Raw genomic sequence first — 27,981 nt, forward strand, 5'->3', positions numbered from 1 at the left:
TGAAGGCACCATTAATGTTGAAAGGTACATACAGGTTTTGGAGCAACATATGTTGCCATCCAAGCAACGTTGTCATGGACGCCCCTGCTTATTTCAGCAAGACAATGCCAAGCCATGTGTTACAACCGCATGGCTTCATAGTAAAAGAGTGCGGGTACTAAACTGGCCTGCCTGTAGTCCAGACCTGTCTCCCATTGAAAATGTGTGGTGCAATATGAAGCCTAAAATAGCAGAAGGGACTTTGCTTAAAAACAACTTAAGCTGTACGTCAAGCAAGAATGGGAAAGAATTCCACTTCAAAAATGTGTCTCCTCAGTTCCCAAACCTTTACTGAGTGTTGTTAAAAGGAAAGGCCATGTAACACAGCGGTAAAAATGCCCCTGTGACAACTTTTTTGCAATGTGTTGCTGCCATTAAATTCTAAGTTCATGATTATTTGCAAAAAAAAATTAAGTTTACCAGTGTGAACATTAAATATCTTGTCTTTGCAGTCTATTCAATTGCCTATAAGTTGCGTAATCGGCCCTCGTAGTGCCATGCATGCTGTACCACTTACTTCCACAGGGGGCGCACTCACCTGTGCACTGTGCGTGACGGCGTCGGCCTGCTGGCTGCTGAGGTGACCTACAGTGTCAGTGGGCTCCTTCTCACAGGGGTCCTGGACTCCTGGACCTCCTAGACCAGGACACGTCACAGCAGTGTTCTCTTTACACCAAAATAAATCACCTCAGCCAATATTCCAACACAGTGTTACTGTTCAAGGAGGACATCTTTTCATCAGTGCAAGGCCAGGATGCTTTATTTTGAAAGTCCGCCAGATTTGATGGCAGCTGCTCCATCTGCTTGGTGAAAATAGAACCATAGAACCATCTGTGATGTTCTCTCCTCCTCACTCCAATGTACACACCTGACACAATCATCCTGTATTGCTTTACTTTGAATCTAGCAAGTGTTTATGATACTGCAGTTATCTTATTACATTGTACTTCCTTTAACTGACAACAATTGACTTCTAATACAACTTCTTTTTACACTTACAAGGTTTCACTTTGTCACAATGGAAGCAGCGATACAAGCAGTGTGTAATATCATGTGCGGTTCAAGCAGTCCTGCAACATGTTTATTTGTGTGTGATATCATGTGCGATACAAGCAGTCTCACGACGTGTTGACTTGTGTGTGATATCATGTGCGATACAGGCAGTCCTGCAGTGTGTTTACTTGTGTGTGATATCATGTGCGATACAAGCAGTCCTGCAATGTGTTTACTTGTGTGTGATATCATGTGTGATACAAGCAGCCTTGCAGCGTGTTTACTTGTGTGTGATATCATGTGCGATACAAGCAGTCCTGCAATGTGTTTACTTGTGTGTGATATCATGTGTGATACAAGCAGTCCTCAACGTGTTTATTTGTGTATTATATCATGTGCGATACAAGCAGTCCTGCAACGTGTTTACTTGTGTGTAATATCATGTGTGATACAAGCAGTCCTGCGGCGTGCTTACTTGTGTGTGATATCATGTGCGATACAAGCAGTCCTGCAGCGTGTTTATTTGTGTAGGATATCATGTGCGATACAAACAGTCCTGCAACGTGTTTAGTTGTGTACGATATCATGTGCGATACAAGCAGTCCTGCAATGTGTTTACTTGTGTGTGATATCATGTGTGATACAAGCAGCCTTGCAGCGTGTTTACTTGTGTGTGATATCATGTGCGATACAAGCAGTCCTGCAATGTGTTTACTTGTGTGTGATATCATGTGTGATACAAGCAGTCCTCAACGTGTTTATTTGTGTATTATATCATGTGCGATACAAGCAGTCCTGCAACGTGTTTACTTGTGTGTAATATCATGTGTGATACAAGCAGTCCTGCGGCGTGCTTACTTGTGTGTGATATCATGTGCGATACAAGCAGTCCTGCAGCGTGTTTATTTGTGTAGGATATCATGTGCGATACAAACAGTCCTGCAACGTGTTTAGTTGTGTACGATATCATGTGTGATACAAGCAGTCCTGCGGCGTGCTTACTTGTGTGTGATATCATGTGCGATACAAGCAGTCCTGCAGCGTGTTTATTTGTGTAGGTTATCATGTGCGATACAAACAGTCCTGCAACGTGTTTAGTTGTGTGTGATATCATGTGCGACACAAGCAGTCTTGCAGCGTGTTTACTCGTGTGTGATATAATGTGTGACACAAGCAGTCCTGCAACGTGTTTACTTGTGTGTGATATCATGTGCGATACAAGCAGTCTTGCAGCGTGTTTACTTGTGTGTGATATCATGTGCGACAAAAGCAGTCTTGCAGTGTGTTTACCGATAAGCACATTTTTCCCCCCTATTTTGGTCAAGTCATTTACAAAAGGTAAACATGCTAGGCTATAGGCTACTAGGAGCTAGTAACTACACAACAGCCAAGCACACAATAGCACACAAGTTAGCCATACGTAATGAGGATTAAACAATAAAACGGCACATGTCAATATCAACAAGTATCAAATAATTATAATTGCATGTCATTTACACATACAAAGTCTCCAAGAAGAAGCGCATTAGAAAGTATCCAGTAACAAATGTGTCCGCATCATTCAACTTGCTGCGTCATGAGCTTAACTTCCTGGATTCTTTTGGCCACAATAACTACTCCACTTTGACTTAAAGACAGCATAAGTCCATTCCAGGAGGTTTATAATAAATATAAACCTCCTAGAATGGACTTAAATAGGTCAGTACCACCTCAGAAAAAACGTGGTTCTCCAAGTACCACCATAATGACCGACATGAAAATACAGTAGCGTAGTAGGCCTAAGTATTCATCAAGTACCACCATAATGACCGCCATGAAAATACAGTAGTGTAGTAGGCCTAAGTATTCATCAAGTACCACCATAATGACCGCCATGAAAATACAGTAGCGTAGTAGGCCTAAGTATTCATCAAGTGCCACCATGAAAATACAGTAGTGTAGTAGGCCTAAGTATTCATCAAGTACCACCATAATGGCCGCCATGAAAATACAGTAGCGTAGTAGGCCTAAGTATTCATCAAGTACCACCATAATGACCGCTATGAAAATACAGTAGCGTAGTAGGCCTAAGTATTCATCAAGTACCACCATAATGACCGCCATGAAAATACAGTAGCGTAGTAGGCCTAAGTATTCATCAAGTGCCACCATGAAAATACAGTAGCGTAGTAGGCCTAAGTATTCATCAAGTACCACCATAATGACCGCCATGAAAATACAGTAGCGTAGTAGGCCTAAGTATTCATCAAGTGCCACCATGAAAATACAGTATCGTAGTAGGTCTAAGTATTCATCAAGTACCACCATAATGACCGCCATGAAAATACAGTAGCGTAGTAGGCCTAAGTATTCATCAAGTACCACCATAATGACCGCCATGAAAATACAGTAGCATAGTAGGCCTAAGTATTCATCAAGTGCCACCATGAAAATACAGTAGCGTAGTAGGCCTAAGCATTCATCAAGTACCACCATAATGACCGCCATGAAAATACAGTAGCATAGTAGGCCTAAGTGTTCATCAAGTGCCACCATGAAAATACAGTAGCGTAGTAGGTCTAAGTATTCATCAAGAACCTCCATAATGACCGCCATGAAAATACAGTAGCGTAGTAGGCCTAAGTATGAAAAACAAGTTCATTTTGAACAGTAACACTGTGTTTGAATGTAGGAAAATAAAACACTGTACTTTAATCAAGGGATGTTCTAATTAGTGGTTAGGGTTAGTGTTTTTATGTATTTAAGCACAAAAGTACATCAGACATGCTTTAAAAAAGGAAATTGAGGAGCTGCTACCTGGGAGGAGAATCCCCGAGGCGATGCACTCCATGACGCATCGCAGCGCCTCTGCTGGCCCCGTGGGGTCACTGCAGGTGGCCACGGCCTTCTCACAGATGAGCTCCAGAGGCTGCAGGACGCAGAGATGATGATCTTATTTCATATTCGTTGTTAGCAACATTTGAAGCTTGGTTGTGTGTCGAAACATGGAGGCCATTTTTTTTAAAACCAATACAATTTATAGATTTTTTTTAAACCCTCATGTTTGGTCCTGGGGACCAGAAAGGGTCTCAGTCATATTTTTTATTTTTTTTTACTGTCAACGCATAAATCTCTAGATCAACTTGAAATCTGTCGACATAAAGTAAAATATACTCTTTATTAAAGAGAAGCCTGCTTTTAATGCAAAAACACAAATTATGCAATATTTCCCCGCCGTAAGATTTGCAATGTGAAACATTTAATGTGAAGTAATTGGAGCCTTAAATATGTCAATAATTTGTAACAACTTTGATTTTCATTCATTATGTTTTTAAGCAAAGACAGTTAAAAAATAAAAATCCCATTAAAATTCTCAGGGACCCAAAAGGGTCCCACTCATAAAAATGTTAAAAATAAGTAATGCATTTTTTAAAATAATTTTGCTTTTAACGCTTAAAGCTCGAGATCAATTTCAGATCTATGCATTGATTACATGTTTTTATTATTATTATTATATATATTTTTTGTCACAGAAAAACACAACATATGCAATATTCCCCCCCCCCAAAAATTTTTCAAAGTAGAATATTTAATGTGAAGTAATTGGAACCTTAAATATGTCAATAATTTGTAACAACTTTGATTTTCATTTATTATGTTTTTAAGCAAAGACAGTTAAAAAAAAAATCCCATTAAAATTCTCAGTGACCCAAAATGGTCCCACTCAGAAAAATGTAAAAAATAAGTCATGCATTTTTTTATTTTGCTTTCAACACTTAAATCTCGTAATCAATTTCAGATTTCATTGATTATAATTTTTTATTTTTTGTGCCCATTTGATTATAGAAAACTTGGTTTTTTTAATGACAAAAACACAACATATGCAATATTTTCCCCCAAAAAATATTTCAAAGTAGAATATTTAATGTGAAGTAATTGGAACCTTAAATATGTCAATAATTTGTAACAACTTTAATTTTCATTCATTATGTTTTTGAGCAAAGACAGTTAAAAAATAAAAATCCCATTAAAATTCTCAGGGACCAAAATGTTAAAAATAAGTCATGCATTTTTTTATTTTGCTTTCAACACTTAAATCTCGTAATCAATTTCAGATCTATGTATTGATTATAAGTTTTTATTTTTTACTTTTTTGTGCCCATTTTATCATAGAAAACTTTTTTTTTTATGACAAAAACACAAAATATGCAAAATTTTCCCCAAAAAAATATTTCAAAGTGGAATATTTTCTGCGAAGTAATTTGATCCTTAAATATGTCAATAATTTGTAACAACTTTGATTTTGATTCAATATTTTTTCAAGCGAAGACAGTTAAAAAAAATCCCACTAAAATTCTCAGGGACCCAAAAGGGTCCCACTCATAAAAATGTTAAAAATAAGTCATGCCTTTTTTTTAATATAATTTTGCTTTTAACGCTTAAAGCCTGAGATCAATTTCAGATCTATGCATTGATTACAACTTTTTATTATTATTATATATTTTTTGTCACAGAAAACTTTATTTTTTATGGCAGAAACACAAAATATGCAATATTTTCCCCCAAAGAATATTTCAAAGTAGAATATTTAATGTGAAGTAATTGGAACCTTAAATATGTCAATAATTTGATTTTCATTCATATGTTTTAAAGCAAAGACAGTTAAAAAATAAAAATCCCATTATAATTCTCAGGGACCCAAAAGGGTTCCACTCAGAAAAATGTTAAAAATAAGTCATGCATTTTTTTTACTTTGCTTGCAACACTTAAATCTCGTAATCAATTTCACATCCATGCATTGATTATAAGTTTTAATTTTTTACTTTTTTGTGCCCATTTTATCATAGAAAACTTAGTTTTTTTATGACAAAAACACAAAATATGCAATATTTCTCCCCCAAAAAATATTTCAAAGTGGAATATTTGCTGTGAAGTAATTGGATCCTTAAAAATGTCAATAATTTGTAACAACTTTGATTTTGATTCAATATTTTTTTAAGCAAAGACAGTTAAAAAAAAATCCCACTAAAATTCTCAGGGACCCAAAAGGGTCCCACTCATAAAAATGTTAAAAATAAGTCATGCATTTTTTTATAATTTTGCTTTTAACGCTTAAAGCTTAAGATCAATTTCATATCTATGCATTGATTACAAGTTTTTAATATTATTATATATTTTTTTTGTCACAGAAAACTTCATTTTTTATGGCAAAAACACAGCATATGCAATATTTCCCTCCCAAAAAATATTTCAAAGTGGAATATTTGCTGTGAAGTAATTGGATCCTTAAATATGTCAATAATTTGTAACAACTTTGATTTTTGATTCAATATTTTTTTAAGCAAAGACAGTTAAAAAAAATCCCACTAAAATTCTCAGGGACCCTTTCCACTCATAAAAATGTTAAAAATAAGTCTTGCATTTTTTTTTATAATTTTGCTTTTAACGCTTAAAGCTTAAGATCAATTTCATATCTATGCATTGATTACAAGTTTTTAATTTTTTTTTTTTTTTTTTGTCACAGAAAACTTAATTTTTTATGGCAAAAACACAACATATGCAATATTTCAAAGTACAATATTTAATGTGAAGTAATTGGATCCTTAAATATGTCAATAATTTGTAACAACTTTGATTTTGATTCAATACTTTTTTAAGCAAAGACAGTTAAAAAAAAAATCTCACTAAAATTCTCAGGGACCCAAAAGAGTCCCACTCATAAATTAAAAAAAAAAAAAGTCATGCATTTTTATTTATTTTGCTTTTAACGCTGACATCTCTAGATGTAAGCGATGTGTCTTTTGTTCGGCCTGTGATGTCATCCTAAGGGTGGCCACTAGGTGCGCCGTGTGGGGGACCTACCCATCCTTTGAGCGGCCTCCACGCCGCCAGTCGGTTGCACACGTCCCTGAGCAGCCTGAGCACCAGCACACACCACTTGAGAGGACACACTCGGGCCTGAGGACACAATTTCAACACAACAAGTCAGCCTGCATGAATGAGCACAAAGCGCGGCTCCCTCCTTCCTCATAAAAGCTCAGCGTCGATGAAAAACGCTGACACGTCAGTTTCCCCACTTCTCCCGATGGTTATTGGAAACATTCACGCAGATTGTTTTGAAATTATTTTCACAACGCCTTTTTTTAAAATTTCGCCTTCTCCTTCCACATTACTGTAACGTCGATTTTCAGAATTCTGAGGGGTCATGAATGCACCACAAAAAAAAAACGGCTATTTTTCGGAGCGTTTAGAAGTTAAAAAAACCCGCATCAGCAATTTAAACATATAAAAATGTTTGTAGAAAACATACTAAATGTGAAACATTGTTTTTGTAGCATCCATCCGATGCTGCATAAGCCAGTAGTACCGCTCGTAGTTATTTGATTCCAGTGGAAATGGCGGGCAAAGCATTTCACCACAGGGACAAGCTTTGCTAGCTTCGGGGGTGGTCTGACCTTGTCCCACAAGATGTAGTTTCGCTTGAAATATCCTTCTTGAAAATGGCTTTGCAAATATTCATACACTATATTGCCAAAAGTATTTGGCCACCTGCCTTGACTCACACATGAACTTGAAGTGCCATCCCATTCCTAATCCATGGGGTTCAATATGATGTGGGTCCACCTTTTAAGGCTGTCCACAAGGTTGCGGAGTGTGTTTATAGGAATTTTCCACCATTCTTCCAAAAGCGCATTGGTGAGGTCACATACCGATGTTGGTGGAGAAGGCCTGGCTCTCAGTCTCAGTTCTAATTCATCCCAAAGGTGTTCTATCGGGTTCAGGTCAGGACTCTGTGCAGGCCAGTCAAGTTCATCCACACCAGACTCTGTCATCCACTGGAACTAAAGGGCCAAGCCCAACTCCTGAAAAACAACCCCACACCAGAATTCCTCCTCCACCAAATTTCACACTCGGCACAATGCAGTCCGAAATGTAGCGTCCTCCTGGCAACCTCCAAACCCAGACTGGTCCATCAGATTGCCAGATGGAAAAGCGTGATTCATCACTCCAGAGAAGGCGTCTCCACTGCTCTAGAGTCCAGTGGCGACGTGCTTTACACCACTGCATCCCACGCTTTGCATTGGACTTGGTGATGTATGGCTTAGATGCAGCTGCTCGGCCATGAAAACCCATTCCATGAAGCTCTCTGCGCACTGTACGTGGGCTAATTGGAAGGTCACATGAAGTTTGGAGCTCTGTAGCAACTGACTGTGCAGAAAGTATTTGCACTATGCGCTTTCAGCATCCGCTGACCCCTCTCTGTCAGTTTACGTGGCTGAGTTGCTGTTGTTCCCAAACTCTTCACTTTTCTTATAATAAAGCCGACAGTTGACTTTGGAATATTTAGGAGCGAGGAAATTTCACGACTGGATTTGTTGCACAGGTGGCATCCTATGACACTTCCACGCCGGAAATCACTGAGAGCGGCCCATTCTTTCACAAATGTTTGTAGGAACAGTCTCCATGCCTAAGTGCTGGATTTCATACACCTGTAGCCGGGCCAAGTGATTAGGACACCTGATTCTGATCATTTGGATGGGTGCATTGGCGTTGTTAGGCCCATTTTAGGGGGGCTCAAGCCCCCCTAAAATGTTCTTAAGCCCCCCTAAATAATTTGGTGATAAAAAAAAAAAATCAAATTTTTTTTTTTTTTACAAATACATGCCGAAATATTCATTATAAAGTGGCCCGAATATGAGTTTAAAAAAATAATCATATAACCTGTCATTATTCACTCAGTTTCCCCTCACTTCATAGTGTAAGGTAGAGAGCCCCTTTAGTGTGTCTGTATCTAATCCATTTCACTTGTTCATATAGAAAATGCCCACATCACTCAAAATCCAGTCCGCATTTTCTCTGCGACCTTGCTTGTGGTCCTTGGACTTGTTCATATGAAAATGCCCACATCACTCAAAATCCAGTCCGCATTTTCTCTGCGACCTTGCTTGCGGTCCTGCAGGTGTACGAAGCACATTAGCACACAGCACTGCAGAACAAGAACCTTGTGTCTGCAATTGTAAATAATTTAGTTTTTAAGTTTTGTGTTTCTTGTAGAATCTATATAAAGTAATATACATTAGCCTATTGTTAAAATAATGAAAAAAACATGATTAAATATATTTGTTTTATTGTATTGTTACATTAATAGCTGTTGTATTATTATAGGATGGCTTGTTAAACATTTCATAGGATTTCCAGAGGGTGGAAAAACCAAGACATTTAATATAAAATGTAAAATGAATAAATACATAAAAAGAAAAAGAAAAAAAATGGTTAAAAGCCATCTTCCCGGGGAGCATTTAATTTCGTCCCGTGCTTTTTTTTTACCATCCCCGTGACGACGGGGCTACGTTAATCTCAAACCCTGGAAGTTACATTTTATTGTTTGCATTATTTGTTTCAGCATTGCACTTTGAAGATGGTCCCTCAGCTCTTTGACAGCTTTGGCTCTTTTTCAGATCAGCAGACGGACTCTAAGTCTTTCTTATTTACAGTAAATATAAACGTTTCTCATTTCTATTCGACTTCCATATATATTTAATTTCCTTAATGGCTTGCCATAATATATATATATATATATATATATATATATATATATATATATATATATATATATATATATATATATATATATATATATATATATATATATATATATATATATATATATATATATATATATATATATATATATATATATATATATATATATATATTATATACAAGCCAAATTATCCCGATCCAGATATTACTTTAATTCAAGTAATTAAGTAATATTTCCAGGGCTTGAATTTACAACCATTTTAGTCACATATGTGCCCAAAATGTAATCTGTGCAACTTCAAAATATTTGGGAACAAACAATTATTGTATTGTGAGCTAAAGTGGTGTCATTAGCCTCTATGTTGTAATAACATAGAGGCTAATGCCATGACTTTCATTGTGTTTCAGTGTATCTTGAAGGATCATGCAAGTAATTGTTTCTTGTTGATGCTGTAAACAAAACGTCACTGTGCAAACCCATGTTTGTTGTTGTACTGAACACGGATTGAATATAAACCGACTGAAATAATAATAATAACAATGATTCATTTCTAAGTCTCTTGTTAGCCGTTTGTGAAGTTTTGTGCTCGTGCGCTACGTTCGCTCGCATCCTGTGCATCTCCTGGGGGCTAAGCCCCCCTGTCCTTAAAAGCTAGTGACGCCCCTGGATGGGTGGCCAAATACTTTTGGCAATATAGTGTACAATACACATAATCACAGATTAGCTCTCCTTCCTTAAAAAAGTGAGGACCGCTGATTTCTCCGCTGGCCGGGTGTGGCTCCGGTGCCACCTCTTGCTTTGCAAGCCACAACTTGTGATTGGATACTCACTTGGGAGCGACAAGTTTAACGTCAACAACTGGTGCTCTGATTGGCTATCGCAACTGTCCATCAAATAGTACAGTATATAACATTATAGTACATTCAATGCAAAGTTTACTTTCGGTTTCGATCTCAAGGTGCACAAATACCAGCGCTGGTATTGCTATTGTGTGCACTACATCTTCATCTCATGATTTACAAGTACACAATCTGGGAGCGTCCCAACAACGCCCACCTGGAACCACTTGGCGTGTCGGAGCGAGGCTAGCGCCGCCCGGCACTTCTGGCCTTCCAGGACGCCGTCGTCGCCGTCTTCGCTCCGCGGCGTCTCGCTGTCAGCCCCTGCTGGAGAGAAGCAGGAAGTGATTTTGGACACAGAAGTTTTAGGAGTCACTGATCTGACCGAGTGAGCGGGGAGGTGGGAAAGGTTTTAGTTGGTGGTTATGAGGGCAAGATGGGGGGCTAGGGGGGATGTCATGCAGAGAGCGCCATCTTTGGGAACAGGAGTTCAGAGATGTTGCTGGAGTCTGTGGACTGTCATGAGCCCAGGTGCAGATCAGTGGTGACCATGGATCAGAGTGTTAGGGAGCAAAATATGCAGCATGGCAGACGTCCAATCAGAGATGAGATTCTATGATACGCCATATTTTTATATGTATATTATATTAATATAATACATATATATATATATGTATATAATATAATACATATATATACAATGATATAAATACATACATATATATTAGGGCCGTGAATCTTTGGTCACCACAAGATTTAATTCAATTTGATTCTTGTGGGTAACAATTCGATTCGATAAATACATATAATATAAATAATATAAATATATAATAAATATATATATAATACAAATATATAATAAATAAATATGTATATATAATTTTTAAAAAAGTAATATAAATATATCAGAAATGAACAAATATATAATATATAAATATATAATATAAATATATATATATAATACAAATATATAATAAATAATTATGTATATATAATAAAAAAAGTAATATAAATATATCAGAAATGAATAAATATATAATATATAAATATATATAATATAAATATATAATAAATATATATATAATACAAATATATAATAAATAATTATGTATATATAATAAAAAAAAGTCATATAAATATATCAGAAATGAATAAATATATAATATATAAATATATCATACATAACACAAATATATAATAAATGTATATATAATAAAACATACAATTAATACATACATGTAATATCAATATATATTAAATGAATAAATAAACATATAATAAATATATGAATAATATAAATACATAATAAATACATGTATGTATATATATATATATATATATATATATATATATATATATATATATATATATATAAAATTAAAAAAAATACAATAAATACACATATGTAATATAAATATATATAAAATGAATAAATAAATATAATATAAATATATATATATATAATAAAAAAATACAATAAATACACATATGTAATTTTTTTAAGATTAAGATTAAAGTACCAATGATTTATAAATATATATAAAATTAATAAATAAATATAATATAAATATATAAATAATCATATATAATATAAATATATAATACATAAATACATTGAAAATTCGATTTAGAATCAATTATCGATTCAAAACGATTCTCAAGCTTTGATCAATTTCTATATTACGTCAAAGAAAAAAGTATCCAACACTTCTCTTTTCTAAAGTAAATGTGTACAGCAGATATAGATCATCTACATCAACATTTGCATGAATGGCTGGAAAGCACATATTTGGAAAATAAAAAGAATAAAAAATAAAAAATCGATTTTTGATCTACTTGAATCGATTAAAAATGGTTACAAATAAGACTTGCGATCATTCCAATCATTTTTGACAGCCCTAATAGATATATTGTTACTTTACATGCCTAATGTGGCCCCCGAGTCCAAAGGTTTGGACCCCACTGTGTTAGAACCCAATGGTGGGTGACCCAGAGTCCCACCAGTGGGCTGAGGGAGGGGACGGGGCGGGGGAGGGGAGCCCCTTGTACCCAGGGAATGCTGCCGGGGGGACGCCTCACCGGGGACAGCACCTCAGTTCTGGGCGGCGCGCCGACCTGCGCAGCTACGGCAACAGAAGCAACAGTCAGGGCGCCAAAAGGAGGAAGTGACTCGCCGCATCAACAGGAACGCCATCTGAGCTGGAGGGGATCATGTGACCTATCAACCTGCCGCACCGTATACCTGGCTGTGTGCCGCTCGGCTCCGCCCTCGTGTCCGAGCAGGACAGAGTGATCTTCAGGCTGAGGCGGGGGTCCTGAGTGTTGCACACCAAGATGGCGGCCTCGGGAACGCAGGAGCGCACCTCGTACTTGTCCTCCGTCAACGTCTGCAAGGGATAGCTGGGGACTTAGAAATTCTCCTGCTTGTTTACCACACATTATTTGGCAACCAACCCCAGTGTCCGCCCCAACTTTTGGACGAGTTTGCTCACTGCAGGTGCTGCTATAGTGTTGTCTGCTGTTTAAAGCGTTGAGCCGGAAGTACAAGTGCCGTTCCGTCTTGTAAGCCGTCCGTAGCGTTTCTACTCGTAAGGATTCTTCGTTCATCGCGCCAAGCAACGTTTGTAAGTTTTACAATAGAACTACAACAATTCTTACTTACTAAAGCGTCCTGTGTGTGATGTCTGTAGAAGTGTTTTCATGCATATTTTTACGTGCTGTCGTAATGTAATGAAGCTAGCGTGGTTAGCATTAGCTAATATGCCAACACGTTTACGATTGCCTGTGTTAGCATTATCAACTTACAATGCCGCGTGTGATGCCTGTGGGAGTGTTTTCATGCGTGTTTGTACGTGCTATCAGAATGTAATGAAGCTGGCGTGGTTAGCATTAGCTAATACGCCAACACGTTTACAATTGTCTGTGTTAGCATTATCAACTTACAATGCCATGTATGATGTCTGTAGGAGTGTTTTCATGCATGTTTGTACGAGCTGTTAAAATGCAATGAAGCTAGCGTTGTTAGCGTACGCTAACATATTTACGAGTGTCTTTATTAGTATTATTATTGTTTCAGTTATGTAAATTCACCAAAACGTCACCGTGGAGTTATTGAGTCTGTTTAGCTGATTTGGGTCCATAACGATGACTTCTGTTTTGTTTGATCAGCCGTTTTACTGCCGTTACAGACACCCTTTGGAAACTATTAAGGTAGGTAAATAAACATTTACAGAATATTTCTGTGTAAATAACTCATTTCACAACGTATACATCTGCGGTGCGGCTTATATGAAATAAATCTTCTAAAATTTAGTGGGTGTGGCTTAAATACCGGTGCGCTCTATAGTCTGGAAAATACACTGAGGCTCCGTGTTTTTCAATTGCTTATTATTGTAGCAATATGCTTGTTAAAGTTAAGTATTTGTGTGATTTCTGATTGTTTGTGAGGGCACCAAAGGAATCTCTGTGTGTGTGCGCGTGTTGGCAGAGCAGCGCGTAGATGACAGTTGACGTTTTGGCTCGTTAATAAAGAGACAGTTAATATTTACATTGTTACTTTTGGAGATTTCTCCAAAAGAAACAACTATAGCTAACGTTAGCGTGCACATTTTTCCAGCTAATTTTACACTTTTTTTCTCAACTTCCGCAGCCATACACCTTAGAGTCATATAACTTTGTATGTGACACGTGTTAACAGTTAGCATGCCAGTATGCTAACAATGACATGCTAACTTTTTCCGCAATTTTTTCTCGAATTCCGTAGCCATACACCTCAGAGTCATATGACTTGGTATGTGACACATGCTAACTGTAAGCATGCAAACATTAGCTTGCACTTTTTTTTTAAAGCCTGTTTTGCAACCGTTTACCCCAGAGTTACATAATTCGGTATGTGACACTTGATAACTGTTAGCATGCCAATGTTAGCATGCGAGCAAGCCAACATTGGCATGCTAAGTTTTTCAGCTAATTTTACACTTTTTTCTCAACTTCCGCAGCCATACACCTTAGAGTCATATAACTTGGTATGTGAAACATGCTAACTGCTAGCATGCCAACGTTACCACACATTACTATTAGTATTCTAAAATGTGCGTGTGTCCCGTGCTTATGCTTCCCCCTGATCATACCTGGATCTGAAGGGGCAGATTGGCGCTGATGGTGCAGAGCAGCAGCTGGGTGGGTTTCTGTCTGCACAGCAGAACCAGTTCCAGGTCCATGTCGTCTTTGATCAGCAGGCCTTTGGACAGCAGACCCACCCTGTTCACTCCACACAGTGTGGACGTGGCGTCCAGCCTGGGGACACACGGAGGACGGGGGCGGACTGACCGTTAATCAAGCACAGGCCTCGGGGTTCCAAAACGTCTCATAGAATGGCAAAATTAATATTTCAGTCATTTCTTGTCTAAATGTGACACCCTGGTGCATTTAGGGAGTCTGCTAGAGACGACTCCAAACCCCCACCTCCGGGAATGGGACAATTACTGCTGTGATGTTGGTTGATCACTAAATGTATTTGCCTTTTCAGTCAAATGTTACCCTCCAAATGGTTTTCTTTAATGATTGATGTTACCTGCCTTTCCCGATAATTGACCAAAACATTCTTGGTTTTTGCTCATATCACAATCAGATAAAGTGTGTTTTGCGCTCCTTTTCCCCCCTACCAGGACACGGGAGGTTTTGCCCCAACCCCTCCTCCTCCTTTTCTTATTCACAAAAGTTCTAAAGTTGTTGAAAAGTTCCTTGTCTCGCTCTCTCTCTTTTGCTCGTCTTCTTTCTTTAGCAGCAAAAGCCCTTCTGTGCAATCTAATGTTATTTGTTATGAATACTTAAAAAAATCTTAGTTTTTCTATGGAATATTATTAGTTGAAAATGAATAATAGGTCAACCCAAGGGGATGGGTCAAATGCAGAGGACAAATTTCACCACACCTAGTGTGTGTGACAATCATTGGTACTTTAACTTTAACAATTCATAACATTGACTTTGATTCATTATTATTTTTTGAGCAATCACACGCTTTAGGAAAAAAAATCCCACTATAACTCTTGGGGATCCAAAAGGGTCCCACTCATAAAAATGTTAAAATAATCCCTATATATATATATATATATATATATATATATATACACATATATGTTTTTTTACTTTCAACACTTAAGTCTCTAGATCAACTTCAGATCTATTTGTCGATTGTAAGTTTTTATTTCTATTTATTTATGTTTTTTTTATGCCCTTTTGGTCAAATGACTATTTTTTTATGACAAAAACACAAAATATGTAACATATATTTCAATGTCAAATATTAGATGTGAAGTAATTGGAGCATTAAATAGGTCAATAATTCATAACATTATTTTAATTATTTTATTTTTTTGAGCAATCACACTCTTTAGGACAAAAAAAATCCCACTAAAAGTCTTGGGGACCCAAAAGGGTCCCACTCATAAAACATGTTAAAAAGAATCCATATATATATATATATATATATATATATATATATATATATATATATAGTTTTTTTTAACTTTCTACACTGAAGTCTGTAGATCAACTTCAGATCTATCTGTCGATAGTAAGTTTTTATTTGTCAGTCTATCCCAGGGCAGCTGTGGCTACGAAAGTAGCTTACCACCACCAGGTGTGAATGAATGATGGGTTTTTAACATGTAAAGCGACTTTGGGTACTTAGAAAAGCGCTATATAAATCCCAGGTATTATTATTATTATTATTTGTATTTATTTAAGTGTTTGTTTTCTTATTTTTTATGACAAAAACACGTAATATGCAACACATTTCAATGTCAAATATTAGATGTGAAGTAATTGGAGTATTAAATATGTCAATAATTCATAACATTATTTTAATACATTATTATTTTTTGGAGCTATCACACTCTTTAGGAAAAAAATCCCACTAAAACTTTTTGGGGACCCAAAAGGGTCCAACATATAACATTTTTTTTTTTTTTTACAAATAATCTATATATATATATTTTTTTAATTTATTGATTTATTTTTTACTTTCAACACTGAAGTCTCTTGATCAACTTCAGATCTATCCGTTGATTGTATGTTTTTCTTTCTATTTAGTTTGTTTTAAGCCTTTTTTATGACAAAAACACAAACAAAATATTTCAATGTCAAATATTTGAAGTATATGGAGCATTAAATAGGTCAATATTCATAACATTATTTTAATTCTAATTTTTTTTTTTTTAGCAATCACACTCTTTAGGACAAAAAAATCCCACTAAAAGTCTTGGGGACCCAAAAGGGTCCCACTCATAAACATGTTAAAAAATAATCCATATATATATATAGTTTTTTTTACTTTCTACACTGAAGTCTCTAGATCAACTTCAGATCTATCCGTTGATTGTATGTTTTTATTTCTATTTATTTATGTGTTTGTTTTATGCCATATTGGTCAAAAAACTATTTTTTTATGACAAAAAAACAAAATATGCAACATATTTCAATGTCAAATATTTGATGTGAAGTAATTGGAGCATTAAATATGTCAATAATTCATAACATTATTTTAATGCATTATTATTTTTTGGAGCAATCACACTCTTTACGAAAAAAAATCCCACTAAAACTTTTGGGGACCCAAAAGGGTCCCACATATAAAAATGTTGCAAATAATCGATATATATATATATATATATATATATATATATATATATATATATATATATATATATTAACTTTCAACACTGAAGTCTCTTGGTCAACTTCAGATCTATCCGTTGATTGTAAGTTTTTCTTTCTATTTATTTATGTAATTGTTTTAAGAATTTTTTATTAAAAAAACACAAACAAAATATTTCAATGTCAAATATTGGATGTGAAGTAATTGGAGCATTAAAAAGGTCAATATTCATAACATCATTTTAATAATATTTTATTTTTTTTGAGCAATCAGACTCTTTAGGACAAAAAAATCCCATTAAAAGTCTTGGGGACCCAAAAGGGTCCCACTCATAAACATGTTAAAAAATAAAAAATAAATCCATATATATATATATATGTATATACATATATATATATATATATATATATATATATATATATATATATATATATATATATATATATATATATATATATATATATATATATATATATATATATATATATATATATATATATATATATATATATATATATATATATATATATAGTTTTCATAACATTGATTTTTATTTATTATTATTTTTTGGAGTAATCACACTCTTTAGGAAAAAAATCCCACTAAAAGTCTTGGGGACCCAAAAGGGTCCCACTCATAAAAATATTCAAAATAATCCATACAGGGAAACGCTCAGAGCCTCACTTGGTGCCGTCGGTGGCGTCCTCGTCCACCTTGGCATCGCCCACGTCGGAGGAACTGCCGGGGCCATCGAGCCAATCAGAGACCTTCTTGAGGGCCCCCTCCACTGTGGACACCAGCGTCTGGACCGCCTCCAGCTCCTTGGGGGCCGGATAGATGCTGGCGTGCTTTGCCATGACATGGCGGTCATCGTTGGCCAAGGATCGGAATGCCCTCTGAGTGTAGGGAGTAGGTGCAAACTGGAAAATGAAAACATACGGGGGCCACTTTGATATTTTTCGTTTTCAAAACCAATACAGTACATAGATTTTTTTTAACCCTCAAGTTTAACTTTAGCATGCTAAAATTTTTAGCAAATTTACACTTTGTTCTCAAATTCCACAGCCATACACCTCTACAGTCATATAACTTGGTAGATGACATATGCTATATGTTAGCATGCTAACATTAGCATGCACATTTTTTCAGCTAAATTTACACTTTTTTTCTCAACCTCCGGAGCCATATTGGTATGTGACACGTGTTAACTGTTAGGATGCTACTGTTAGCTTGTTAGTATGCTAACAATGGCATGCTAACTTTTTCCGCAATTTTTTTCTTGAATTCTGCAGCCATACACCTTACAGTCATATAACTTGGTAAGAGGACATATGCTATATGTTATCATGCTAAATTGTTCAGCTAATTTTGCACTTTTTTCCCCTCTAATTCCACAGCCATACACCTTACAGTCCTATAACTTGGTAGATGACATATGCTCCATGTTAGCATGCTAACATTAGCATGCACATTTTTTCAGCTAATTTTACACTTTTTTCTCAACTTCCGCAGCCATACACCTTAGAGTCATATAACTGGGTATGTGACACGTGTTAACTGTTAACATGCTAGCATTCTAACATTAGCATGCACATTTTTTTTCTGCCTGTTTTGCAACCGTTTACCGCAGAGTCACATAATTTGGTATGTGACACTTGATAACTGTTAGCATGCCAATGTTAGCATGCGCGCATGCTAACTTTTTCAGCTAATTTTACACTTTATTGTCTACTTCCGCAGCCACACACATTAGAGTCATATGACTTGGTATGTGAAACATGCTAACTGTTAGCATGCCAACGTTACCACACATTACTATTAGCATCATAACGTTTTAGGCTAGCTCTACAGCTCATTTTGTACGGTTACACCTACAACTCACGGATTCAGACACTCGGCACCATCTTAAAAGTACCGTGGCTTCCAGCGATCCCTGGCCAGAGGTCCTGGGCACAGATAGCAGGTCCATCAAAATGTCCTACTTTTCTAGTTATTATTCATTATTCAACACTTAAATCTCTAGATCCACTTCAGCTCTTTTTGTCGATACAAAATAAAGTTTTATGTTCTTTTTGTCAAAGAAAATCCTGTTTTTTTATGGAAAATGTTCAAAGTGTAATATTTGATGTGAAATAATCGGAGCCATGAATAGGTCAAACATTCATAACATTTATTTTAATTCATTATTACTTTTTTGAGCATTGACACTTTTAAAGAAAAAAAATCCCACTAATGGTCTTGGAGACCCAAAAGGGTCCCACTATTAAGTGTTAAAAATAAGTCCGATATTTTTTTTACTTTCAACACATACAGTACGTGTCAAGATCAATTCCGGATCTGTTAATTATAAGTTTTTATTATTTTTTTATTTATTATAATTTGTTAATGTTTTTTGTTTGTTTGTTTTGTGCCCTTTTTTTTAAAGACAACTTTATTTTTCATACGGCAAAACACAAATTATGCAATAGTTTCTCCACAAAGTATTTCAAAGTGGAATATTTGATGTGAAATAATAGGAGACATAAATAGGTCAATTATTCATAACAACATTGATACATACAGTAATTATATGAGCATTTGACACTATTAAAGAAAAAAATCCCACTAAAATTATTGGAGACCCAAAAGGGTCCCATTCATCAAAGTGTTAAAAATAAGTCTTCTTTTTTTTTTAAACTTTCAACACATACAGTACGTGTCAAGATCAATTTCAGATGTATGTGTTAATTATACGTTTTATATACCTACTCAGTGGCCTAGTGGTTAGAGTGTCCGCCCTGAGATCGGTAGGTTGCGAGTTCAAATCCCGGCCGAGTCATACCAAGGACTATAAAAATGGGACCCATTTGGCTGCTTGGCACTCAGCATCAAGGGTTGGAATTGGGGGTTAAATCACCAAAAATGATTCCCGGGCGCGGCGCAGCTGCTGCCCACTGCTCCCCACTGCTCCCCTCACCTCCCAGGGGGTGATCAAGGGGATGGGTCAAATGCAGAGGACAAATTTCACCACACCTAGTGTGTGTGTGACAATCATTGGTACTTTAACTTATTGTTTCTCTATTTATTATTTTTTCAGGGTTTTTTTGTTCGTTTTATGCCCTTTTTTTTTAAAGACAACTTTATTTTTCATACGGCAAAACACAAAATATGCAATAGTTTCTCGACAAAATATTTCACAGTGGAATATTTGATGTGAAATAATCGGAGCCTCCAATATGTCAATAATTCATAACAACATTGATTTTGATTCATTATTATTTTTTGATCAACAACAGTTTAAAAAAACGTGTTAAAAATAAGTCATACTTTTTTTTAAAACTTTCAACCCATAAATGTCTCGATCAACTTCAGATATATCCGTCTATTATAAGATTTATTAATTTTTTGTGTTTTTTATGCCATTTTTGTCAAAGAAAACAGTTTTTTCATAAGCCAAACACACAAATATGCAATATTTACCCCTCAAAAAATTTCCAAGTGAAATATTAGATGTTTATTAATAGTACCGGTAGATGGATCTGAAGTTGATCGAGACATTTAAGGGCTGAAAGTAAAACAAATTATGTATGACTTAATTTTTTAACACTTTTATGAGTGGGACCCTTTTGTGTCCCTGAAGACTTTAGTGGGATTTTTTAGACTTAGACTTCATTTTTATTGTCATTCAAATTTGAACTTTACAGTACAGATAAGAACTACATTTTGTTGCATTAGCTCATGGTAGTGCAGGATAAAAAAGCAATAAGGTGCAGATATAAAAATTTTAATCCGTCATTGCTCAAAATTAATTATTTTTGCGTTTTTATGCTGTTTTTGTCATAAAAAACCTGGTTTTTTATATGGCAAACACACAAAATGTGCAATATTTACCCCCAAAAATATGTCAAAGTGGAATATTTGAAGTGAAGTAATTGGAGCCTTGAATATGTCATTAATTCATAACAACATTGATTTTGATTCATTATTATTTTTTGAGCAATGACAGTTTAAAAAAAAAAACCCACTAAAATCCTCAGGGACCCAAAAGGGTACCACTCATAAAAGTGTTAAAAATAAGTCATACATTATTTTTTATTAGTTTTTACTTTCAACTCTTAAATGTCTCGATCAACTTCAGAGCTAACCGTCTATTATAAGTTTTATTATTTCTTATGGTTTTTTAATAGAGATGTCCGGTAATGGCTTTTTTGCCGATATCCGATATTCCGATATTGTCCAACTCTTAATTACCGATTCCAATATCAACCAATACCGATATATACAGTCGTGGAATTAACACATTGTTATGCCTAATTTTGTTGTGATGCCCCGCTGGATGCATTAAACAATGTAACAAGGTGTTCCAAAATAAATCAACTCAAGTTATGGAAAAAAATGCCAACATGGCACTGACATATTTATTATTGAAGTCACAAAGTGCATTATTTTTTTAACATGCCTCAAAACAGCAGCTTGGAATTTGGGACATGCTCTCCCTGAGAGAGCATGAGGAGGTTGAGGTGGTGCGGGTTGGGGGGGGGGGGTTTGGGGTTAGGGGGTTGCGGGGGGTGTATATTGTAGCATCCCGGAAGAGTTAGTGCTGCAAGGGGTTCTGGGTATTTGTTCTGTTGTGTTTATGTTGTGTTACAGTGCGGATGTTCTCCCGAAATATGTTTGTCATTCTTGTTTGGTGTGGGTTCACAGTGTGGCGCATATTTTTAACAGTGTTAAAGTTGTTTATACGGCCACCCTCAGCGTGACCTGTATGGCTGTTGACCAAGTATGCCTTGCATTCACCTGTGAGTGTGTGAAAAGCCGTAGATATTATGTGATTGGGCCGGCACGCAAAGGCAGTGCCTTTAAGGTTTATTGGCGCTCTGTACTTCTCCCTACGTCCGTGTACCACTCCGTATAGCGGCGTTTTAAAAAGTCATACATTTTACTTTTTGAAACCGATACCGATAATTTCCGATGTTACATTTTGAAGCTATTTTTTAATGTAATTTTTGTCAAAGAAAACACACAAAATATGCAATATTTACCCCCCAAAAATATTTCAAAGAGGAATATTTGATGTGAAGTAATCGGAGCCTTAAAAATGTAATAATTCATAACAACATTGATTTTGATTCATTATTATTTTTTGATCAACGACAGTTTGAACAAAATCAGCCTCTCTGGCAGCTTTGCGTTATTAGAACATTGCAACTTTTTCACCTTACATTCCACCTGTTTGCTCTTTTATTCCACTTTTTAAAAAACTTAATAGTATTTTTAGAAAAATGAGCAGCGTGCCGCACTTTGACATTTTTTACAGTCCTATTTCAAGCCCAACATGCTAACAATGCTAAATGCTAACGGGTGTGTATTCCATTACCATTCCAGCCTGTGGGTCCCCAGGGCAGGAAGGGTGAGGGGCTTATGTTGCAAAATGTGCTGAGTGCTCGTCTTTTGCCCAGCCTGGAGGTGAGCGTCTACCGGGCGGTCGAGCGTCATCCTGAGGTCGGACCGTCCTCTCTCTCTCTCTCCTCTTTTAGCATGTGGCGTGCAAGCGCTCATTAGTACCGAGACCTTCTTCACACCCACCGGTCTCCGGGGATTTTGCGGGGGATGTGAGGGTCACAGGGCGACACGATCAGTCATTCTTGACGACTATCTTCAAATGTTTTTTTTGGTGGCAATTCCAACGTTGCTATGACGAGGTGCGCTTTCCATCATTTTCAGCAGACTGCATTGCAAAATGATTAAACCCCCCTGCCCCCATGTTGTTGATATTTAGCATGTCAACAAACAAAAATAAAAACAAAAAAAATCTAGAATTTTTAAGCATAGAGCTCTCAGTGGATTGTTCCGATACAACTCTTTCAACTCATGAAGTTAAGCTCATGACCCAGTAAGTTGAATGATGCGGACACGTTTGTTACTGGATACTTTCTAACACGCTTCTGCCTTGGAGACTTTGTATGTGTAAGTAATACGCAATATGTTTTAGACCGCAGTATTGATCAATGATTATTACGCACGTCTAGCTTGTGGGCTATTGTGTGCTTAGCTGTTGTGTAGCTGCTGGCTCGTAGTAGCCTATAGCCGAGCATGTTTACCTTTTGTAAGTGGCTTTAGTAAAATAGAATAAATTGTGTGTTTATTGGAGGACATTTAGATGTTAACTGTCCATCTTTGCACAAGTGAACACAATGAAGGACTGCTTGTATCGCACATGATATCACACACAAGTAAACACTTAGCAGGACTGCTTGTATCGCACATGATACCACACACAAGTAATCCCGCTGCAGGACTGCTTGTATCGCACATTATATCACACCCAAGTAAACAAGTTGCAGGACTGTTTGTATCGCACCCGATATCACACACAAGTAAACACTTAACAGGGCTGCTTGTATTGCACATGATATCACACCGAAGTAAACACTTAGCAGGACTGCCGGTATCGCACATGATACCACACACAAATAATCCCGCTGCAGGACTGCTTGTATTGCACATGATATCACACCCAAGTAAACAAGTTGCAGGACTGCTTGTATCGCACATGATATCACACACAAGTAAACACTTAGCAGGACTGCTTGTATCGCACATGATACCACACACAAGTAATCCTGCTGCAGGACCGCTTGTATCGCACATGATACCACACACAAGTAATCCCGCTGCAGGACTGCTTGTATCGCACATGATATCACACCCAAGTAAACAAGCCGCAGGACTGTTTGTATCGCACACGATATCACACACAAGTAAACACTTACCAGGACTGCTTGTATTGCACATGATATCACACCCAAGTAAACAAGTTGCAGGACTGCTTGTATCGCACATGATATCACACCCAAGTAAACAAGTTGCAGGACTGTTTGTATCGCACACGATATCACACACAAGTAAACACTTAACAGGACTGCTTGTATTGCACATGATATCACACCCAAGTAAACAAGTTGCAGGACTGCTTGTATCGCACATGATATCACACCCAAGTAAACAAGTTGCAGGACTGTTTGTATCGCACACGATATCACACACAAGTAAACACTTAACAGGACTGCTTGTATTGCACATGATATCACACCCAAGTAAACAAGTTGCAGGACTGCTTGTATCGCACATGATATCACACACAAGTAAACCAAGACGGCCGACTTCCTGTTGGTTTTCAGGTATGGCTTCCTAAGACTATTAAGTGCCGTCAGGATTGACGTCTCCTGACATTTTCCTGTTGACGTGTGAAACTGGTAGGAGGGGCTGATTTTTTTTGGGAAATTTTCACGGTGGTGCTAGAGAGCCAATTTCCGGGACCCCCTGTGTCGAAAGCCTCAAAAAGGCATCCGAACGCACAGAAGGACACAACACAACAGTACTTTCAATAACACTAAAGAGGCTCACCATGTTCAGGCAGTGGGCGGGGCTACTCACCATGTTCAGGCAGTGGGCGGGGCTACGTGGTGGGACGGGTCTAGGCCAGGACCAGGGTCTCCTCAAGCGGTCTCCAGGCGTCTCGTTAGCGCAGCTGCAGACAGAGTCGAAACCGGGATGATATTACCAAACTTGTAACCCCGAATGAATTGTGATTGAAATGTGGGTGGTTGGCGAGCCCCTTGTGTGCTTGTTGGTCATATCTCTCAAGGGTCAATCAGGAATGCAACAGTTTCTCTTTCTTGACTTGTTGGAGGGTAAAAAAAAAGCATTTTTTTTGTCAATGAATGTGTGTCAATCTTCATAAAGACAAGTTTAAAAACGTGAAATAAGGTGGAACTGTACACGCTTCTTGTGGTTTTAGGGCGCGGTGTTGGGTTGCAGGAATAGTTTCCCACCTTTGAGCAAAAAGTGGGGCTTAAAGCTTTTTTGATACATTATTATGCATTAAAGAAAAATATAATTTTTGCATTTACTGTAATTAAAAACCTTTTACAAAATTATATTTGTTGTTAAAATACGTGTAAATGGTAAAAAAAACGATTAAAATGAGAAAAAATTATTTCTTTTTTTATTTATACTGTGATTTATTTTATTATTATTTTTACTTGTGGTTTTTCATTACTAATTTATATCCGTTTTTTGTTTTTTAAAACTATATTCAAAGTTGAGTTTTGGTGGTACAGTGAATGTTTTCATGCTAGCGAATAATCGTGTGATTAATCGTGACTACAACGTCAATCAAAAATTGTGATTATTACTTTTGCCCCAGCATACGTACACAAAAACACGTTACAACTAAGATGTTTAATTACACACATTGGACCTACGAGCGTTTATACGCCGCGTTCAAGGACCGCTGAACAGCATAGGACGCCGCAAAGCCCGCCAGAAATAATACATAATATTATTTTATTTTATTTGCTGTGCGTTTATCTAATTTAATCTATCATAATCAGAGTGGTCCCGAAAAGGAGGGATTTTTCAAATCGACTGTGTGTTGGTTTTAAAAGTGCTCCCCCTCTTGTCAACATATGAAATAACAAGTGTGTAAAAAAAAATGTAAGTGCTCCCCCTGTGGCCAACATATGTAATAACAAGTGTGTGTAAGAAATTTGGCCAAAATTTATTAAAAAAAATAAAACTAAATATGTATATAGAGACATACTGTAATAGCTTGAAGTAAATAATGAAGATTAAAAACCAAACCTTTGTTATATTTGCATAGTATGTATATATTATTAATGTTGTAAATATAAATCTTTATATATCTAGAAAGGGTGGTCCCAAAGAGGTAGGCATTTTTCGGAGTTCTCAAGAAGGTAACAAATACAAGAGAGAGTGTGTGTGTGTGTGTGTGTTCTTGTATTTCTACCCTTCTTGAGACATCAACAAGGAAAAGTAGCTTCCATATGAGGAGGTGTGAACAAGTGATGACATAAATCATGGTGCCAATAACATTGAATCTAATAGAGAATGTCTCATTTGCACCCCTGCTGGTCAAAATGAGTGTGGTCCCAAAAAGGAGGGATTTTTCAAATTGACTGTGTGTCGCTTTTAAAAGTGCTCCTCCTCTGGTCAACATATGAAATAACAAGTGTGTGTAAGAAATTGAAATGCGCCCCCTTTGGCCAAAATTTATTAAAAAAAAAAAAGTACATGGAGACATACTGTAATAACTTGAAGTAAATAATGAAGATTAAATAACCAAACCTTTGTTATATTTGCATAGTATGTATATATAAATCTTTATATATCTAGAAAGGGTGGTCCCAAAGAGGTAGGCATTTTTCAAATTGACTGTGTCGGTTTTAAAAGTGCTCCCCCTCTGGTCAACATATGAAATAACAAGTGTGTGTAAGAAATTGAAGTGCTCCCCCTCTGGCCAACATATGAAATAACAAGTGTGTGTAAGAAATTGAAGTGCTCCCCCTCTGGCCAACATATGAAATAACAAGTGTGTGTAAGAAATTGAAATGCGCCCCATTTGGCCAAAATTAATTTAAAAAAAAAAAAAAATTATGTATATAGAGACATACTGTAATAACTTGAAGTAATTAATGAAGATTAAAACAAATTATAAAGAAACAAACAAAAAAATTAACTAAAAGCTTTTTCTCACAATGTGTCGACTTTTTTCTTGTAAAATTGGGAACAATTTCTCATATTCTTTTCTGTTTTTGTAATATTTCAATATTTTTTCCTAAAATCATTATTTTTTAATGCAAAATGGTGACATTTGTCATATCAAATTCGGACTTTTATCACAATGTTGCCATTTTTTTTTTTTGTTCTTGTAAAATAGTGAAATTTTTTAGTAAAATTCCGATTATTATTATAATATTGCCAAAATGTTTACGTTTTCTTCTAAAACTGTGACTTTTGTCGAGTAAAGTTACGACTCTTTTCATAAACTTGCCAACATTTGAAGCTTTTCTTGTAAAATTGCGACTGTTACTGAGTAAAATTTCAACTTTTATCATAATATTGCACAAATGTTCAGTTTTTCTTGTAACATTTTGACTTGCGTTGATTAAAATGACGACTTTTATTATAACGCTGCCAAAACGTGTTGTTTTTCTTGTGAAATTGTGACCTTTTTCTTGTGAAATTCCAACTTATTTTTCACAACAAGCTTTTTTATATTTGCAAAGTATGCATATATTATTAATGTTATAAATACAAATCTTTATATATCTAGAAAGGCTGGTCCTAAAGAGGTAGGCATTTTTCTCAGGTCTCAAGAAGGTAAGAAATACAAGAATGTGTGTGACTGTGTGTGTGTATGTGTGTTCTCTTCTTCTACTATTTTTTTCCTATGTTTTGTGGTGTCGCAGGAATAAATTGTGATTTATTATGCTAATGAGTTGACTCCAGTCCACTTCAACACATCATCATCATCATCATCATCACCGCCCGGGTGGACAAAACCTCCAACCAGGACACAGCATGTGGACCCGCTCCACGACAATATTCATCTCAGCACTGTTTCTGCTTGCAGGGATTTCTACTTTTATGTTGTCTCAGCGCTTCAAAGGCGGCCCCAGCAGACGGCAGATGAAGCGGGGGAGGCTAAAAAAAGATTTCCCCGCTCTCAAACCCCCCAACTTTTGTCACTCGTGTTCGACGCGCAGGACAAAAGAAAAAAAAGACGGGCTGGCGCGCAAACGAGCCGAGCGAGGAGATCAAATATTTGCTGCCGAATAATGAACCCCGCAAATCTTTCCCCGAACTGTCGGGAATACGGCGGCAGATGACAAAAAGTTTGTCATGTGGCACAATTCCTTCTCACGCTAATTGACTTCTTTCCCACATTCATTGCTACGATTGTTGTTCATAAACACATTATGATGGGACTGTCTGGGAACGTAGCTTGTTGCAACCACTGCAGTAAACGGCACTGGTAACTCTGCTTCTAAACACACCCGGTCCGCCAGAGAGTAAGAAAACGTAGAAGCGGGGGTTGTCCGATGCCCATGTGAAGTGAAGCGAATTATATTTATATAGTGCTT

The 27,981-nt window shown here is 36.4% G+C and overlaps 1 protein-coding gene across 7 annotated transcripts in view; it reads right to left on the reverse strand.

Moving 5' to 3' along the window:
* Window positions 1-27,981, reverse strand: part of LOC133632630 (spermatid perinuclear RNA-binding protein-like) — a 56,999-nt gene that overhangs the window by 24,108 nt on the left and 4,910 nt on the right. For 2 of the 7 annotated variants that reach the window (XM_062025163.1, XM_062025162.1), the window contains exons 2-9: window positions 24,470-24,563; window positions 17,738-17,973; window positions 14,526-14,691; window positions 12,638-12,782; window positions 10,613-10,722; window positions 6,874-6,969; window positions 3,829-3,940; window positions 578-675 (exon numbers count right to left, since the gene is read on the reverse strand). In XM_062025163.1, the coding sequence (XP_061881147.1) occupies window positions 578-675; window positions 3,829-3,940; window positions 6,874-6,969; window positions 10,613-10,722; window positions 12,638-12,782; window positions 14,526-14,691; window positions 17,738-17,973; window positions 24,470-24,472 (966 nt within the window). In that variant the 5' untranslated portion in view covers window positions 24,473-24,563. The other 5 variants (XM_062025168.1, XM_062025167.1, XM_062025165.1 and 2 more) reach the window with 5 other exon arrangements.

This window comes from Entelurus aequoreus, linkage group LG17 (genome assembly GCF_033978785.1).
Source record: "Entelurus aequoreus isolate RoL-2023_Sb linkage group LG17, RoL_Eaeq_v1.1, whole genome shotgun sequence".
Taxonomy (NCBI): domain Eukaryota; kingdom Metazoa; phylum Chordata; class Actinopteri; order Syngnathiformes; family Syngnathidae; genus Entelurus; species Entelurus aequoreus.